Genomic DNA, 14,082 nt, shown 5'->3' with positions numbered 1-14,082 from the left:
TCCACAAAATTTTCGTCATTTCCTAGGACACTCAAGCAGTGTGTTCCCCCAAAGTTGAAATGAAATCCACACTGGGTGGCATCTGAAGGTGCCTTTCTGGGGTCTGTTGCTATCTAACTTTCCTTTTGTAAATAAAATCTTAATCTTGAACTTTAAGTCTGTACTGAAAGCTGATTATAGATGCTATGATAAAAGCCTTCAGTGGCTTTCTCATTCCGCAAAACCTGACCTCTCATCAAGAACTCTAGGCTCTTAGACATAACAAATACTGATAACAGTGTAGATAGAAGCCTGTGCTTTTAAATGAGCGCCTATCAGTGAAATGCTATGATATTGACTTAAATGTGCTTGTTAAGGAGGATAAATTCTAACAGCTCTTTCATTTTCTGAAGAGCTGGCGCTTAGACTGAGGAAAACATGCCACTTATTTTAAGACCTCTATAATAACACTCAAATGAAAAGCCATTTTTTTGGCTGTGATTAAAGTGACTTTACAAATTAAAAAAAAAAAAAAAGAAAATTGAAAGATGTTTATATTGGGGAAGCAATGCTGAGTTTCTTTCTTTGACTGTCATTTTAAGCCAACTAATCGACTAAAAGTAACTTGCTCTACTGTTCAAAGGAGAATGGGTTGCTCATGTTCCAGAATCCAACGAGAAACATTGGAATTCTGTCAAGAGGCATTGGAATTCAGTCCAGTCCCACCGCAATTAACATAATTAACACTACTGCCATTTTAATACAGCTCCACACCTCAGGCCACAGCCAGACTGCTCTCGCGGAAGCTGCTATACATGCATAATTAATACGCCTTACCACATGCAATTAAATATGACTTCACACATGAAAGACAATGTAACTGATGGATTCAATTAGATAATGCGCACAAAGTAGTACAGCAAATGTGGAAAGGCCACAAAAATCACTCAAAATCACCAGCTCAGCTGCTCGGGCTGTATGGGTACAGACAAAAGGTTGTTGTCATTTGTTTTGTTCTTAATAAACATCCCTGGAGTTACTGTGCATGAGCCAGTGCACATTATTAATTGTGAAAAAAAGATTGCATTTGTAATATTGTTTGTCAGCAAAGTGTTACATTTTGTTTAGACTCTGAAACAACTTTATTTTTCAGCCCTACAACAATGTCCCATCTTGCATTTTTTTATCATTTAATATTTTACTCAGAAAAATATCAGATGGAATCAAATCTCAAAAACCAAGAATTTGTATTATATTTGTATTATTTGATATTTATATTATATATAGAGAATATTTCATATTTTATAATAGATAAATACAGGTTTTATCATTATGTAGAACTATTAACTAAATCTACAACTAAAAACCATAAAATCATTTAAATTACTTAAAAGAAAACAAAAAAAAAACATTAACTGAAGCAAAATATATATATATATATATATTATTAAACTTTATTTCAGCTAGTTGCAGCTACTTTTCTCATTTTTGTTCCTTTTGACTTCAAGTATCAAAATAACTAAAATTAAATTAAGCAACAGTTTTTTTTTTTTTTTTTTATAAAAATGACAAAAATGCACAATAAAAGGACTACAACTTTAGCTAAAATAAAATACAAATCTGATTCAAAATATTTATAAAAAAACTACATAAAGGATATAAATTGACTCTGGTCCTCAATTAACCGCTGCAGCAAATGCACAAAAAGTCTATTAAACACATCTGCTGCACTTTCTCACAGGTATCAAGAAAACTTATTCGAACGCACACACTGGAAGAAGGAAATCCAGATGAGATCTCCACATTTCACTAGTGGCCCCGAGCACAGCTTTAGGCAAAGTCAGACACCGAAGAACTTTCTGAACGTGCAGTCAGCCGTCACAATGCCCACAAGATATGGACAAAGCATTTTAAACCAGACACATGCATAATTGACATGCTCAAAGGGTTTAGAACTGTAAATGAAATACAATTATTATTTAATACAAGATAAGTGTCACAGAAGCCTCATGATAAATTTAGAGGGAGCGCTTATTAAGACCCTACCTTCACCGTCTGTCCTGCCTCAGGTCCGTCCTATTGGGAACAGAAGCAGATAATTAGTTGGGAATTCAGGAATACCTCTGTCAATAATTCAGTAGCATTTTAATTTCAAATGAATCGCTGCACTTTCACGTGACCATGTGTGTGTCAAAGTGCCTCATTATTTTTTTTTTTTTCTCTCCACCTTTTTTTAATGCTTTTGAGATGAGAGATACTTAAATTATGTTTTAAATTCAAATATGTTTAATTGTTAGGATTGAAGGTTGTTCAGAATTATACAAAGTTATGCGAATAAAGTTGAAAAAAAGGTGAAATTTATAATTATAAATAGTTAATGATGAGTTAAATAATAACACTAATTATATAACTGTAGAATTTAGCAATTATATAGATTGTATTATTATAGAATGTATATAAATTGTACTATAATATATACTGTACAATTAAATTAGATATATAATTTATCATTATATGTAAATTAAATTAGCAATGAACCCCGCACACACACTGCAAAAAAAAAAAAAAAAAAATGAATATACCAACTATTTTGCAGGTCTTACACAAGTGCAAATAAAATATAAAAAGTTTAGATATTTATTTAGTATTCTCATTTTTCATTTCCACAAGAAAATTAAACACCTCAGATGCATCACCTTTTCAGAAAGAGAGTTTTATCTGTAGAACGGCCTTTCACTATTTCATGAAAGCAAGCGAATCTAATCTCATATCAACTCCTGCAGCAAAGGATATTGATTATTCTCTCTTGTCCGATAAATTAAATAATTTTCTTTTGTTGGTTTGTGTTTTGAAACAGGTAACCGTTTGAAATTAGCATACAAAATATATCTGTTACAAAGTCACATACTGAGGCGAGAAAGAAATACGAGTTTATTTATAAACCAAGAGCCATTTATTTTAGGGTGTAAAGCCTAACATATTAAATCATACTCAGTTTACAAATCTGTTTTCATATTTGTATCATATTTGATACATCTTTAAGGCTGTATGATGCAGTGAAAATATGGACTTCATACTCGAAGATTTATTTAGAAGGCCAAACTGAACAAAAATATGCAATTTGTCATTTATATAGACAAAAATCAAGATGAAATTATAATATTTGGTGAATGTAAATCACTGAGATCTTTATAACAGTATAACAGACATAAAATATAAAAGTCGTCAGTCTATGTTTCCCAATAATATGCCTGTAAAATGATATTTAAAAGCTCAGAATTATGATCAAAGCTGAAGTTGTAGTTTTTATTGTGGGGCAAAACATAACGCATTGCAATGCAATGATGACTGAGAGATGAACAAATAAGCATTCCTTAAGAACGTCATGTTGATAAATTTAAAAAAAAATTTTTTTTTTTCTAAAAAGTATAGATAATCAAGTAAACAAAAGTTTCTCAAGTCCACTGATTGTCATTATTCAACTTGAGAAAGCTATAACAATTGTGATATATCTTTTACAGCAAAGTTAAACAATCCAACAATTAAATATATACATACATGTACATGCCACTTGGTTTTATATTTTGTATCTAATGCAATTATATATATATATATATATATATATATATATATATATATATATATATATATATATATATATATATACACACATATATATACAGAGTTCTGGCATGAAACTGGCATGATGTCGCAGTAACTCAATCTGACCTAATGACATCATTATCACATGGCACAGCTGATTGGTTCTCTCCTGTATCGGTAGCCAATGAGCTCTCTGCTCAACATTCAAATATATGACTAGTGCTTGTTGTAGCAGTTCGCAGCGTGCTTCAGAAACCCTGCAGCTTCCCCAGCTCCACCTGTATAGATCTGCTACGAGGTGATTCTTGTATGCTATGGGGGCTTATTTCATGTATGTTATTTGCAGCAGCAGTATTTCTTACATGCTCACAGCATTATGTTGTGGATCTACTGGCAGTAGCAAGTCTCAGTACTTGCTCTGCCACAGCAGCAGCAGCGTAGCAGAGGTATTCCGCCAAGACCAAATACATTAACATTGTCATGTACATTAGAATGTCAATCCCTCCGAGAGTTGTCATTATATATATATATATATATATATATATATATATATATATATAAATTATTTATTTATTTATTTACATCGAGGAAGACTAGATCACCATACAGTACAGCTGTGTAATCTTGTATACCTGAATGGCGATGGTTAGGGAGGATGCCTGAAAGTGTTTCTCAATCACATCGGCTATTCTCTGTGTGGTCATGAACAGATCTGCCACCTCATCAGGACGAAGGTCTCGGAATCTCTCAACGACACGAAGAGGACAAACTAGAACATCTGTAAGATGAGCTTGTCAAGGGAAAAACATTTGAAATGAGGAAAATACACATTACTGCACAAATTTGGGTTCCAGTAAACAAACATATTTCACTCTTTCGAAAATAAAGCCACAAGTTATAAGCAATATGCATGCTAATATGATTTTAGTGTGGAAATTTGCTTAGTAATGTTTTCTAAGTGAAGTAATGCCATGGCAGTGTAATGCCTAAAACCATGAACTGGATTAAAAAAAAAGAAGAATAATAATAATAAATAATACCATAATAATAATAATAATAATAATAATAATAATAATAATCTAACAAAAACAAAAACAAACACACACTCCAAAAATTTGACCTGTAGACTGTACATTTAAATTTAGACCGGAATGAAAATGAGTCTGTGAGTTGTGAAAGTTGTGAGTTGTGAAAATTACGTGATCTAGGAACTTTTATACAGTGTGTGCCATTGCAAAGACTGTAAATCTATAGCTTAGCTTAACTTGTATTGGAATCTGGAATATTCCTTTAAGTTGCATTTACAGTAAGTTGTACAACAGTTAAGTTGTATTTACAAGACTGAACATTCCTTTGAGCTTTATAACAAATTCACCTTTAACTGACAAAGTGATTTCTTTAGTTATACAATGGAAAGGTATTGCAGAATTCGAGTAGAACAAATCTCTTACCACTCCAGAGATGAAGACAAACATTACAGAGTGGCCAATATCACCTAACTTAATCTGGACAAATGAAAAACTCTATAATAACCACATGAAGACAAAACAGGGACAGACTGAACATATGAATGAAGAAAGAAGCTGTGGACCTTGAATTTTTCTGTCCCTGCCCTGAATACTAATAACATAAGATTATATTGCACACATACACACTGATGTAAACCCACACACAAATCCACATCCTTCTACACAAGCAAAATAGAGCAGACCCTCCGTGCCAGACAAATTATTGGAATATCAATGGTTCTGATGTGGGAGAGATAGGCCCAATTTGAATTGGAAATGGATGAATGATTCTGATAGGCATCAGCACTCAAAAGAGAAAGCTCAGAGAGAAGAGTCCTCCTTCACAACTGCCCTGCTTGACTCCAAACAGCTTTTATTAAAAAAGATTCATAACATCTCATATTGCACGTTTCATTTCTTGATTGTTGTTTTCTTCTTGCCAAGCGCTTCGATTCTATTCTTCCTGCCCTTCGTACTTCATAACAAATCACTCCAAAACATTTCCACTGCAAATCAAATAACTTCACAATAAAACAAATAGGCTTCAGATGCACATCATGAGGTACATTAAGACAGACAGACAGACAGACAGACAGACAGACAGACAGACAGACAGATAGATAGATAGATAGATAGATAGATAGATAGATAGATCGATCTATCTGGCATTAATCAGCACAAAAACTGCATGGCGAGAGCTTGATGGAAAGGGTTTCCATGGCCAAGCAGCTGCATGCAAACCTTACTTCAACAAAGACAATGCCAGGCATCGGATGGAGTGTGTAAAGCATGACACCACTGGACTCTAGAGCAGTGGAAACCTGTTCTGTGGAATGAAAAATTAGATCTTCTCTGTTTGGTAGTCTGATGGGCGAGTCAGTGTTTGGTGGATGTCAGGAGAACCTCATTTGCCTGACTTCATTGTGCCAACTCCAAAGGTTTCTTATTTAAAACGTGATTTTGCAGCATTGAACAATGTGGCCAATCACAGACATGTCTGTTGATTTCTTAAACGCAATAACCAATCAGAGGTGTTTAAGTTAGAATCCACTTACCGTTGAAAGCGCTGGAGTTTTTGTTCAGAGCTGAGTTATGCAAGCTTGTGAATCCTGTCATTATAACAAAGTGTAGAAATGATGTAAATAAAAGATTCATTGTGCAAGGTAGAGAACTTCTTTGATTATAAAAGAACTTTGTGAGACTGCAATAAACTGAAATGAGTGACAGCTTTTTTAGTGATTATATAAAGAGCGCTCTGTGCATGCTTTCTTGGATATCTAATCCATTCAGAATCTGATTTTTATTTATTTATTTTACATGCTGCAAAGTTTCGGGGCGTGGAAACTTATGGGTTGCATCAATTAAAAAAAAGAAAAAAAAAGAAAAAAGGGTTGCTCTTAAAAAAGTTTGAAAATCATTGCTTTACTGGATGAACAGGCATACATTGTCCCTGTTGGTCTAATAGTCAGGTATCCAAATACTTTCTATATAGTGTATCTCCAGCAGGAAGACTTTCTTTGACAACAGTAGGGCGTGCTCTCAAAATTAAAGGTGAATGATGCAACATAACGCCAGCAGGCATCTCTGATACTTCATTAAAGTAGACTCTTACAGTAGAGTTGCAAAGACTGAAAACCATCTTCCCTCTCTCTCTCCCTCTCAGGTCATGAGATCAATAGCCATTTGATTCTCCACAAACAGTGAGATATTCTTACAAAACAATTTTATAAACTCTGTAAGCTACTGAAACTTAGGTTCAGAGTTGGAAGAAAAAAACTGGATATTAACCTTGCTGATATGAATTCTGCAGTAAATGGATGCAGAATGAGTTATTAGACTCTTTATTATTTTTATTTTTATTTTTTGTTCATACATAGTATAGTATATCAGCATGGGGTCTGCAAGTTATTTACTCATAAAAAATGTGTATATATATCTTAAATCAAAACTCAAATACATTCTTACATTCATATTCATTCTTACAGCCAGACAGAAATTCATCATACTGTTTGAAGGACTACACTACATGAGTACATTAGGCTGCTCACAGCATAATGGTCACATTAGAGCTGAATTCATCCCAGGAGTCTCCGTGAAAGTTACACAAGATCTGTTTCCTTGGCTTTCATGTAAAACTTGCTGGAATGCAATCAGATGCCATATTAACTGGTGTCTTTCACCCCAGTGTGGGCTACATGCACATATCACTAGGGATGAAAAAAAAATGCATTTGCTTCAACAAAGAAGATGAAGGAATAGGAAGAATAGGAAAGAAGATGGCTGTTTGGCCTGATATGTTAACTGTTTCTTTGAGGAACTAGTATTGCTGATCTGAGGTCTGGTCATTTTTACAGACTGTCATTTTGGTGGTATATGTAGGGTCTTTAGGATGGGACTAATTTTCTAAACAACGTTTGAGTTACAGGTCTTATCACCCGATGTATGTGAATCCATGTACCAATTTGGACGGGACTAACACCTCTGTGTTTATTAGAGAGGTGGGAGGGTGTGTTTTGTGCATCTGGGCATTGCAGAGATCACATACTCTGCATGCGGGCATTGCGTATAGTCATAAACTATAACATCAACTGCAACAACTGCAACTGTTTAGTTTTCGTAAACCTACATACGTAGGCTAATTAAAACATTATGTAGTTGAGTGCAGAAATGAAGGTGAGTAATCTTACCTGACATTGATATTACTGTAGCTAGTCTTAACAGTTTACATGTTCTGGCTCTTGATTTTATTATTATTATTATTATTATTATTATTATTATTATTATTATATTTCTTTGCCGGGAGGCAAACTCTACTATAGAGAAACTGAATAAAGTACTCAAATAAAACACTGCATAGCCTTTACCGTATTAATTAAATATACATTAATTCTTATTAAAGTTACTAAAGTTGTTCAGTCAAGAGCAGTGAATAATTTTCTGTCTCTCTTTTTTTTAATATTATATTTATTTTCATTTTTTATATCTTACATTGCTTGCACAGAAAGGCACATAGGGCCAATTGCACCAGCTTGACGTACACCTGGTTGTAAGACTAGGCTGGACGTAAAATAAAAAATCAATTAAAAGTAAATTACAATTTTTAATCTAATTAATTACATGGGGCTAGGGCTGTAATCGATGCAGAATCGATTCGTGGATCGATTCTGAGATTTTCCGAATGCATCGCAATTCTCTTTGGAATCGATTCTGAACATAGATTTTAACAGCAGATGGCTCTCTAATCTAGTTTTTATCCGCACACTCAAACGCTCATGAAGAAGAGTGATGAAGAGCACTTGTGCGTTTGGCTGAGTCATGTAATTTCACCTCGGCTCAGAATGCTTTTATGATGTGAGATCAATGTAAACAGCCCACTGTGAACACCCTTGTAATTCGCTTCAACTTTTTCGAATTTTAGGAATGATTATTTTAGGTTCAAGTGTTTGTAAGGATTTGGAAACAAGCAGAGTGCGGCTTTTTCTAAAGCATGCAGTGCCATCTGCTGTTCAAAACTTAGCTCAGAATCGACTCGATAAAGAATCATGATGCATTCGGAAAACTTCAGAATCGATGCTGAATCATTGCTCGATTCACGATGCATCGATTTATTTTCACAGCACTACATGGTGCTGCATAACATAAAAGAAGATGATTAGAGAAACATCTCAGTCTCAACAAAACAGCTTTGTTACCAACAGTCTTCAAAATACCTTATTTTATACTGCGCAAAAGAAAGTCAGTCATTCATATTTGAAATGGCATGAGTGAATGATGACAGATTATTATTTATTTATTTATTTAAATGACTTTAAAGAAGATACTACACCTGCCAGTAGGTGGTGGTAAATATATGTAAGTCATTCATTCATTTGATTCATTCAAACAGCTGATTCATTCAGGAATTAAGTGAGCAGCTCTCTCAAATGAGTCTTTGTTTCACTGGTTCAGACCATTTGTTCAAAGCAAGGATTTATTCAGAAACCAAACACCACTATGTTGCTCACAGATGCCCAAAAGTTCTGCGGTGGCTTTATAGGCAATATTTTTGTTGACAAAACTGAGCAAAAACACAATATTGACTTCTTATTTACTTAACTGTTGAATAAAATTACATTTGCACTTGTGCTATTCCTGACAAAAACAACACTCGTGTGATATTGCTCTCCTTGCTCATGCAATATCTTATCATGCAATATAAATATGAGACAAAAACTCATACAGGTGCATTTTTTTGGCCCAATATCTTGAATTGTAGGGCATAACTGCATTCATGGGGTTTTTGCCCTGCATCATATTTGTTAACAGTCGACAGTAAGAAATGTAAGATGACGTACAGGTCTAGGGGCAGGGCCAATTAACTAATTAATTAAGTTAACGGGTTAAACCGACAGCCCTAATACAGCCTCAATTCAAGGTAATTTAAGTTACACAACAACTACAGTGCTATTGTTCATGTCAGAAGAGTTCATATAATAACAATTTTAATTTCTCACCCACACCATGAAAAGTAGTTTTTTGACTGTAGTTTGACTGCTCTCATGATCGCCCAGAGATGCATGACAATATCAGATCAATGCCATTATTCTCAGTCATAGCAGTTATTTGACTGCTTTCATCTCTTTGTCTTCGCAGGTTTACAGGTTTTACAGGTTTACCTTTGCTAATGTATCCTTTCAAACATCTGCCCTTCAACCTTATACTACTGAAACGTTGACACATCTACAAATGAATCACAGCTCTGAGCAGCTGCATAATGTGATCGAACGATAACCACATAAAGAGGAAGCCAAGTAAATAAATAAACAGAGACACCACTACAAACATCATTGAATCGCAAATCCCTAATTAGCCCTCGAAATCACATTCGGGAGCTAAGCGGCTAGCAGGAAATGAACATGGTAGTAGCCATGGCAGGCAACAGGGTGAAATTTAATGCAACAATTAGCACTTAGCGCAGGGAACGTGACCTCTCTGATAGAATAGGACCCTGGGCTCAGGATCCAGTAATGTGTGCTGAAGAGCTGGTCAGGGAGTCAATACAGTGCTAAATGTGACCAAGATGGAACACAGGAAGTCCCCACCTCATCATTTCAGAGCAGCGTGACCCATCGGTGCTGATGAGACAATTAACAGAGGGACTCCACGGCCTTTGACTTTGCATGTGGTGTTCTTCTGTCCTTATGGCATAGCGTGTCTAGCATTTGTTTGCTTGTGTATTCGTTTTCTCCTCTGAAAATAGCGATGAGGCTTAAAAATAAAGGGTGTGAAGGTGTGTAAGGTAAGACAGGACTATTTTCTCCCATTTTTGCTTTCCTTTTCCCTTCCAGCTCAAGTTTTGACACTTAATAGGGCTATTTTGGACACACAAAAAAAGCAGGACACGACTGAGCAATACAGACAGTCTTTTAGCCTGTGATGAACCCAGCAGGGGAAAAATGAATCAAACTGCCTTTATTCGCCTCACACCCTAACAACAGGACTGTCAGAACAAAGAGATCTCACACACAGCTACCAATCCAGCCTGTCTGCCTTATTACAGGCCTCCTAAGCCGGCCAAAACTCGCTAGCCGCCCGCTAGAGTGACAGAACTGCTGGCAAAGGGCTTTTTTAGCAAAGCATCTTTTCAGAATTTCAAAGATGCCCAGAAATACAAGAGAAGGCAAGATATGTAGAGTAGACGTCGCTCTTTTACTTATCAACCCACCAGACTGGCTCTTCAATATACCTGCCATCATTTTGTGTTGTCCTCATTGCAAAAACAGTCATTGCAGACAAATGGCTTTTTAATTGCGGTAAGAATCGCTGCAATCAAAAGCTCCTAACTTTTATGGCATCAATCATCTAAATGTTTTAATATAAGCTTAGACTAATTCAAAAGCCTGGTGTGGTCATTATATTTTATGTGCCATTCGCACCATACAGTTACGTCTACCCTCTGTACAGATGCAAACACAAGCACACAAACAGTAATTATACCTATCAAAAAGAAACAGGGCAATTAAACAGCATGCCAGGCAAAAGAGAGAGGCGGTTTATGTTCTGGCAGGAGCGTAGATCACATTTCAACTTAGGGGGGACAACAAACAGGAAATTTGTTTTATAGTTTTGATTACAGTATTGACAATTTGATGTTTTCCTGAAATTGGGAGGAAATTGTCTGTCTACTCCCACCGTGTATTGGAGAGCGCGTGTGTTTTTGCAATAAATTAAGGGGATCAAAAATGTGAAAATTTGACAAATGTTAAGTCAGTATGTCATTATAGCAAAATAAATCAGGATGATGATCAGGACCCTGATGAGAAATCTCTTAATAAGAAATCACAATAATGGCTGCCTGTGTCTACATTATTTTGTTCACCCAAAAATAAAAATGATGTTGGAGGAACCTGTATGATTTACTTTCTTCTGTGCCAAAACAAAATAAAATACAAAAGTTTTTCTTTCTTATTCTTATTTATTTATTTTTTTATTTTATTTTTTTTTAGATGGCTGATCTGGAATGTTAGAGAGCAGTGTGGCTCACTGTATATTATATGTCACTGTTTTAATTAGATAATAAATCATAAAATAATAAGAATAAGAATTAGGATATGAAAATTAATTGCAATGACAAATATTTATTTCACATAACATTAAATAAAAAATAACAATAATCAGACAATTCACGTGAATCAATGTAGAAACTGAATTGTTGAATTCTCATTATAGTACTTTTCTCAAATAAAGTAATTTTTCAAAACATGAAATAAATGCTGTAACAGTGCACTCAGTGATCACTCAGTCTACGGTAATCTGAGGGCTGTCAAAATAAGTCAACTATTAACTAAACAGGAAAAATATGGCAATGTGTCAGTCAATCACTATTCTAAACTCTATGAACTACATTCTAAGCCTTCAGCAGCCATTTGTTTGCTTTTTATAAAGAATATACCTAAATGCAAGCTGTTCTTTGTTAAAAAAAAAAAAAAAAACTACAGTGTGATCTCATTAGTTTATGCACATATTCTGAAACAATGGTGTTTGGCATTAGCTGACATTCAAATTTCATTGCATTGCAAGGATTTCAAAACAACAACTTTCACATTAAGCGGAACTCACCCTTCACATCAGAAAAAGTCATGATGGTGAGTAAATGACGACTAAATGTCTGGGTGAACTATCTCTTTAAAGATCCCCCCCACCCCCAAATTATGGGTTGGAACTTGATATGTACAGTGTTTAAGGAGGTAAAATCTGCTGATTCCGATCTGATTGGCTGTCTGGATGCGAAGGAATTTACAGACTAACATTTCCATCAGTGTGAGGAGCCTAAACTGGTTTGCTGGTTTTAATCAGTATAAGATTAACTGGTTTAATCAGTATAAGATTAACCTTAACTCATTTCCTAGCATGACGAACTGGAAACTGTCCTTAAAACCAGCCATCAATACATCCTCACCACTCTGGAAATCTAAACAAGATCCAGGTTAGATGGGTTAAAGATGGATCTTTCACAGGGTAGTCATTTGGTTTGAAGCAGCTGACAATAAGTAAACAACATATCAGTGCATGTTAGCCCATATAGCATTTGAGAAACCACACTAGATTACAGAGACTTTATGCTAACAGTCAAAACTTTGGTTTGTGTATCTAGAAACAAAATGGCCTTTGCAAAGCAAATCCTTTCCCATTCTAATAGCTAATCCAAAAGCAACCATCATTCTCTGTCAGAAAAAATCTCCGAATACGCCACTTCGTGAGAGAACAGGGGCGTGCAAGGTGACAGAAAACTTTTACTATCTAATAAAACATTATCATTTGCGAGAGCACATATGGGACACATCTGCATACAGAGATTATTAGAAAAGCAGGTGACAAAAGCTCACTAGCGTTCAGCCGTCAGAGAGTAGGTAGGCTAATACCGCAGGGTAGGTATCACCGCTCGCCTGAAAATGCAGCATCCTAATTCCAAGGTGGATTTTTTGAGGCTCTGATCCATGAACTTGCTCATCATCGCTCTACACACCTTGCTGCACCTTCAGGTTAATGACAGTATTCGCACACAGGTTCATCCACGTGTCTCTGTCCTATTACGCTGTGACAGACGGTCTCTCTGCGGCCTGCAGGATCATCCTTCACACTTGATTAGCAAGGCAAATAGGCAGGAACGGGAGCGTATCATGGGAGAAAGACTTCACATATGACACCTTGAAATGGACGCCACCAACCCAAGGGAGAGTTTAATATGAACACAAGCCGTTTTCCTGTGACACGCAGGATGACGGGAAAGCAATAATTAGGAAAGGATATCAATGGGATGAGAGAAAATGACTAATCTCAACAGTACTGAAGGCTGAGGAGAATGGTTAGCAGTACCTGCGTGAAATTATTACAGAATGGTTATTGAAACAAAAATGTTTATGACACCAGGAGGATCCCAAGTGACTGCCCATAAATGATAGAGAAATTAATACCTAAATCAATTATAGTATATCATATCAATAAAACTGACAGTCATGAAACTGTTGCCTCAGGTAGCAGTTTGGTAACAGAGACTCTTTGGCGTTAAAATAGTATTTTGTCAGGTTTTACTAAAGACAAGCAGTGAAGAATTAGCGCTGAAAAGGCATGGACACAGTTTTTTTTTTTTGTGCCTGACCTTATTGAATATGCATTTCTAGGAGTTTCCTTTTCAGACTCAAAATTTATGGGAGGAGAGTATTCAAATGAATCACGCAACGCATTTTACTAATTTGCACCAATTTACTATTTGTGCCATTATTTAACACCCCAAAAAGCGTGTATTAAACTATTTTGCGCTTGAAATGGCTGCAATTATTGTTGCTAGGAGGAGGCACCGCAGAGATGAGAGAGTGCGTGGTAGAAGGGAGAATATTTTTTTCAACACGCAATTTATTTGGAATGCAAGAAGAACAGGAAAATATAGTTTGCCAAGCCATGTTATTTTTTAATTTGCTTCAGGTAATAAAAGACTACTTGGAACCCTCAACTA

General features: G+C 35.5%; 1 protein-coding gene across 6 annotated transcripts in view; it reads right to left on the bottom strand.

Annotated features, from left to right (window-relative positions):
- Window positions 1-14,082, bottom strand: part of fhit (fragile histidine triad diadenosine triphosphatase) — a 321,633-nt gene that overhangs the window by 63,426 nt on the left and 244,125 nt on the right. For all 6 annotated transcript variants that reach the window (XM_058790640.1, XM_058790641.1, XM_058790638.1 and 3 more), the window contains 2 exons: window positions 4,215-4,360; window positions 2,026-2,055 (listed from right to left, as the gene is read on the bottom strand). In XM_058790640.1, coding sequence (XP_058646623.1) covers window positions 2,026-2,055; window positions 4,215-4,360 — 176 coding nt within the window. The remainder of the gene's footprint in view (window positions 1-2,025; window positions 2,056-4,214; window positions 4,361-14,082) is intronic.

The sequence above is a fragment of the Onychostoma macrolepis genome, chromosome 11 (assembly GCF_012432095.1).
Source record: "Onychostoma macrolepis isolate SWU-2019 chromosome 11, ASM1243209v1, whole genome shotgun sequence".
Lineage (NCBI taxonomy): Eukaryota > Metazoa > Chordata > Actinopteri > Cypriniformes > Cyprinidae > Onychostoma > Onychostoma macrolepis.
This window is presented reverse-complemented; position numbering and strand designations above follow the sequence as displayed.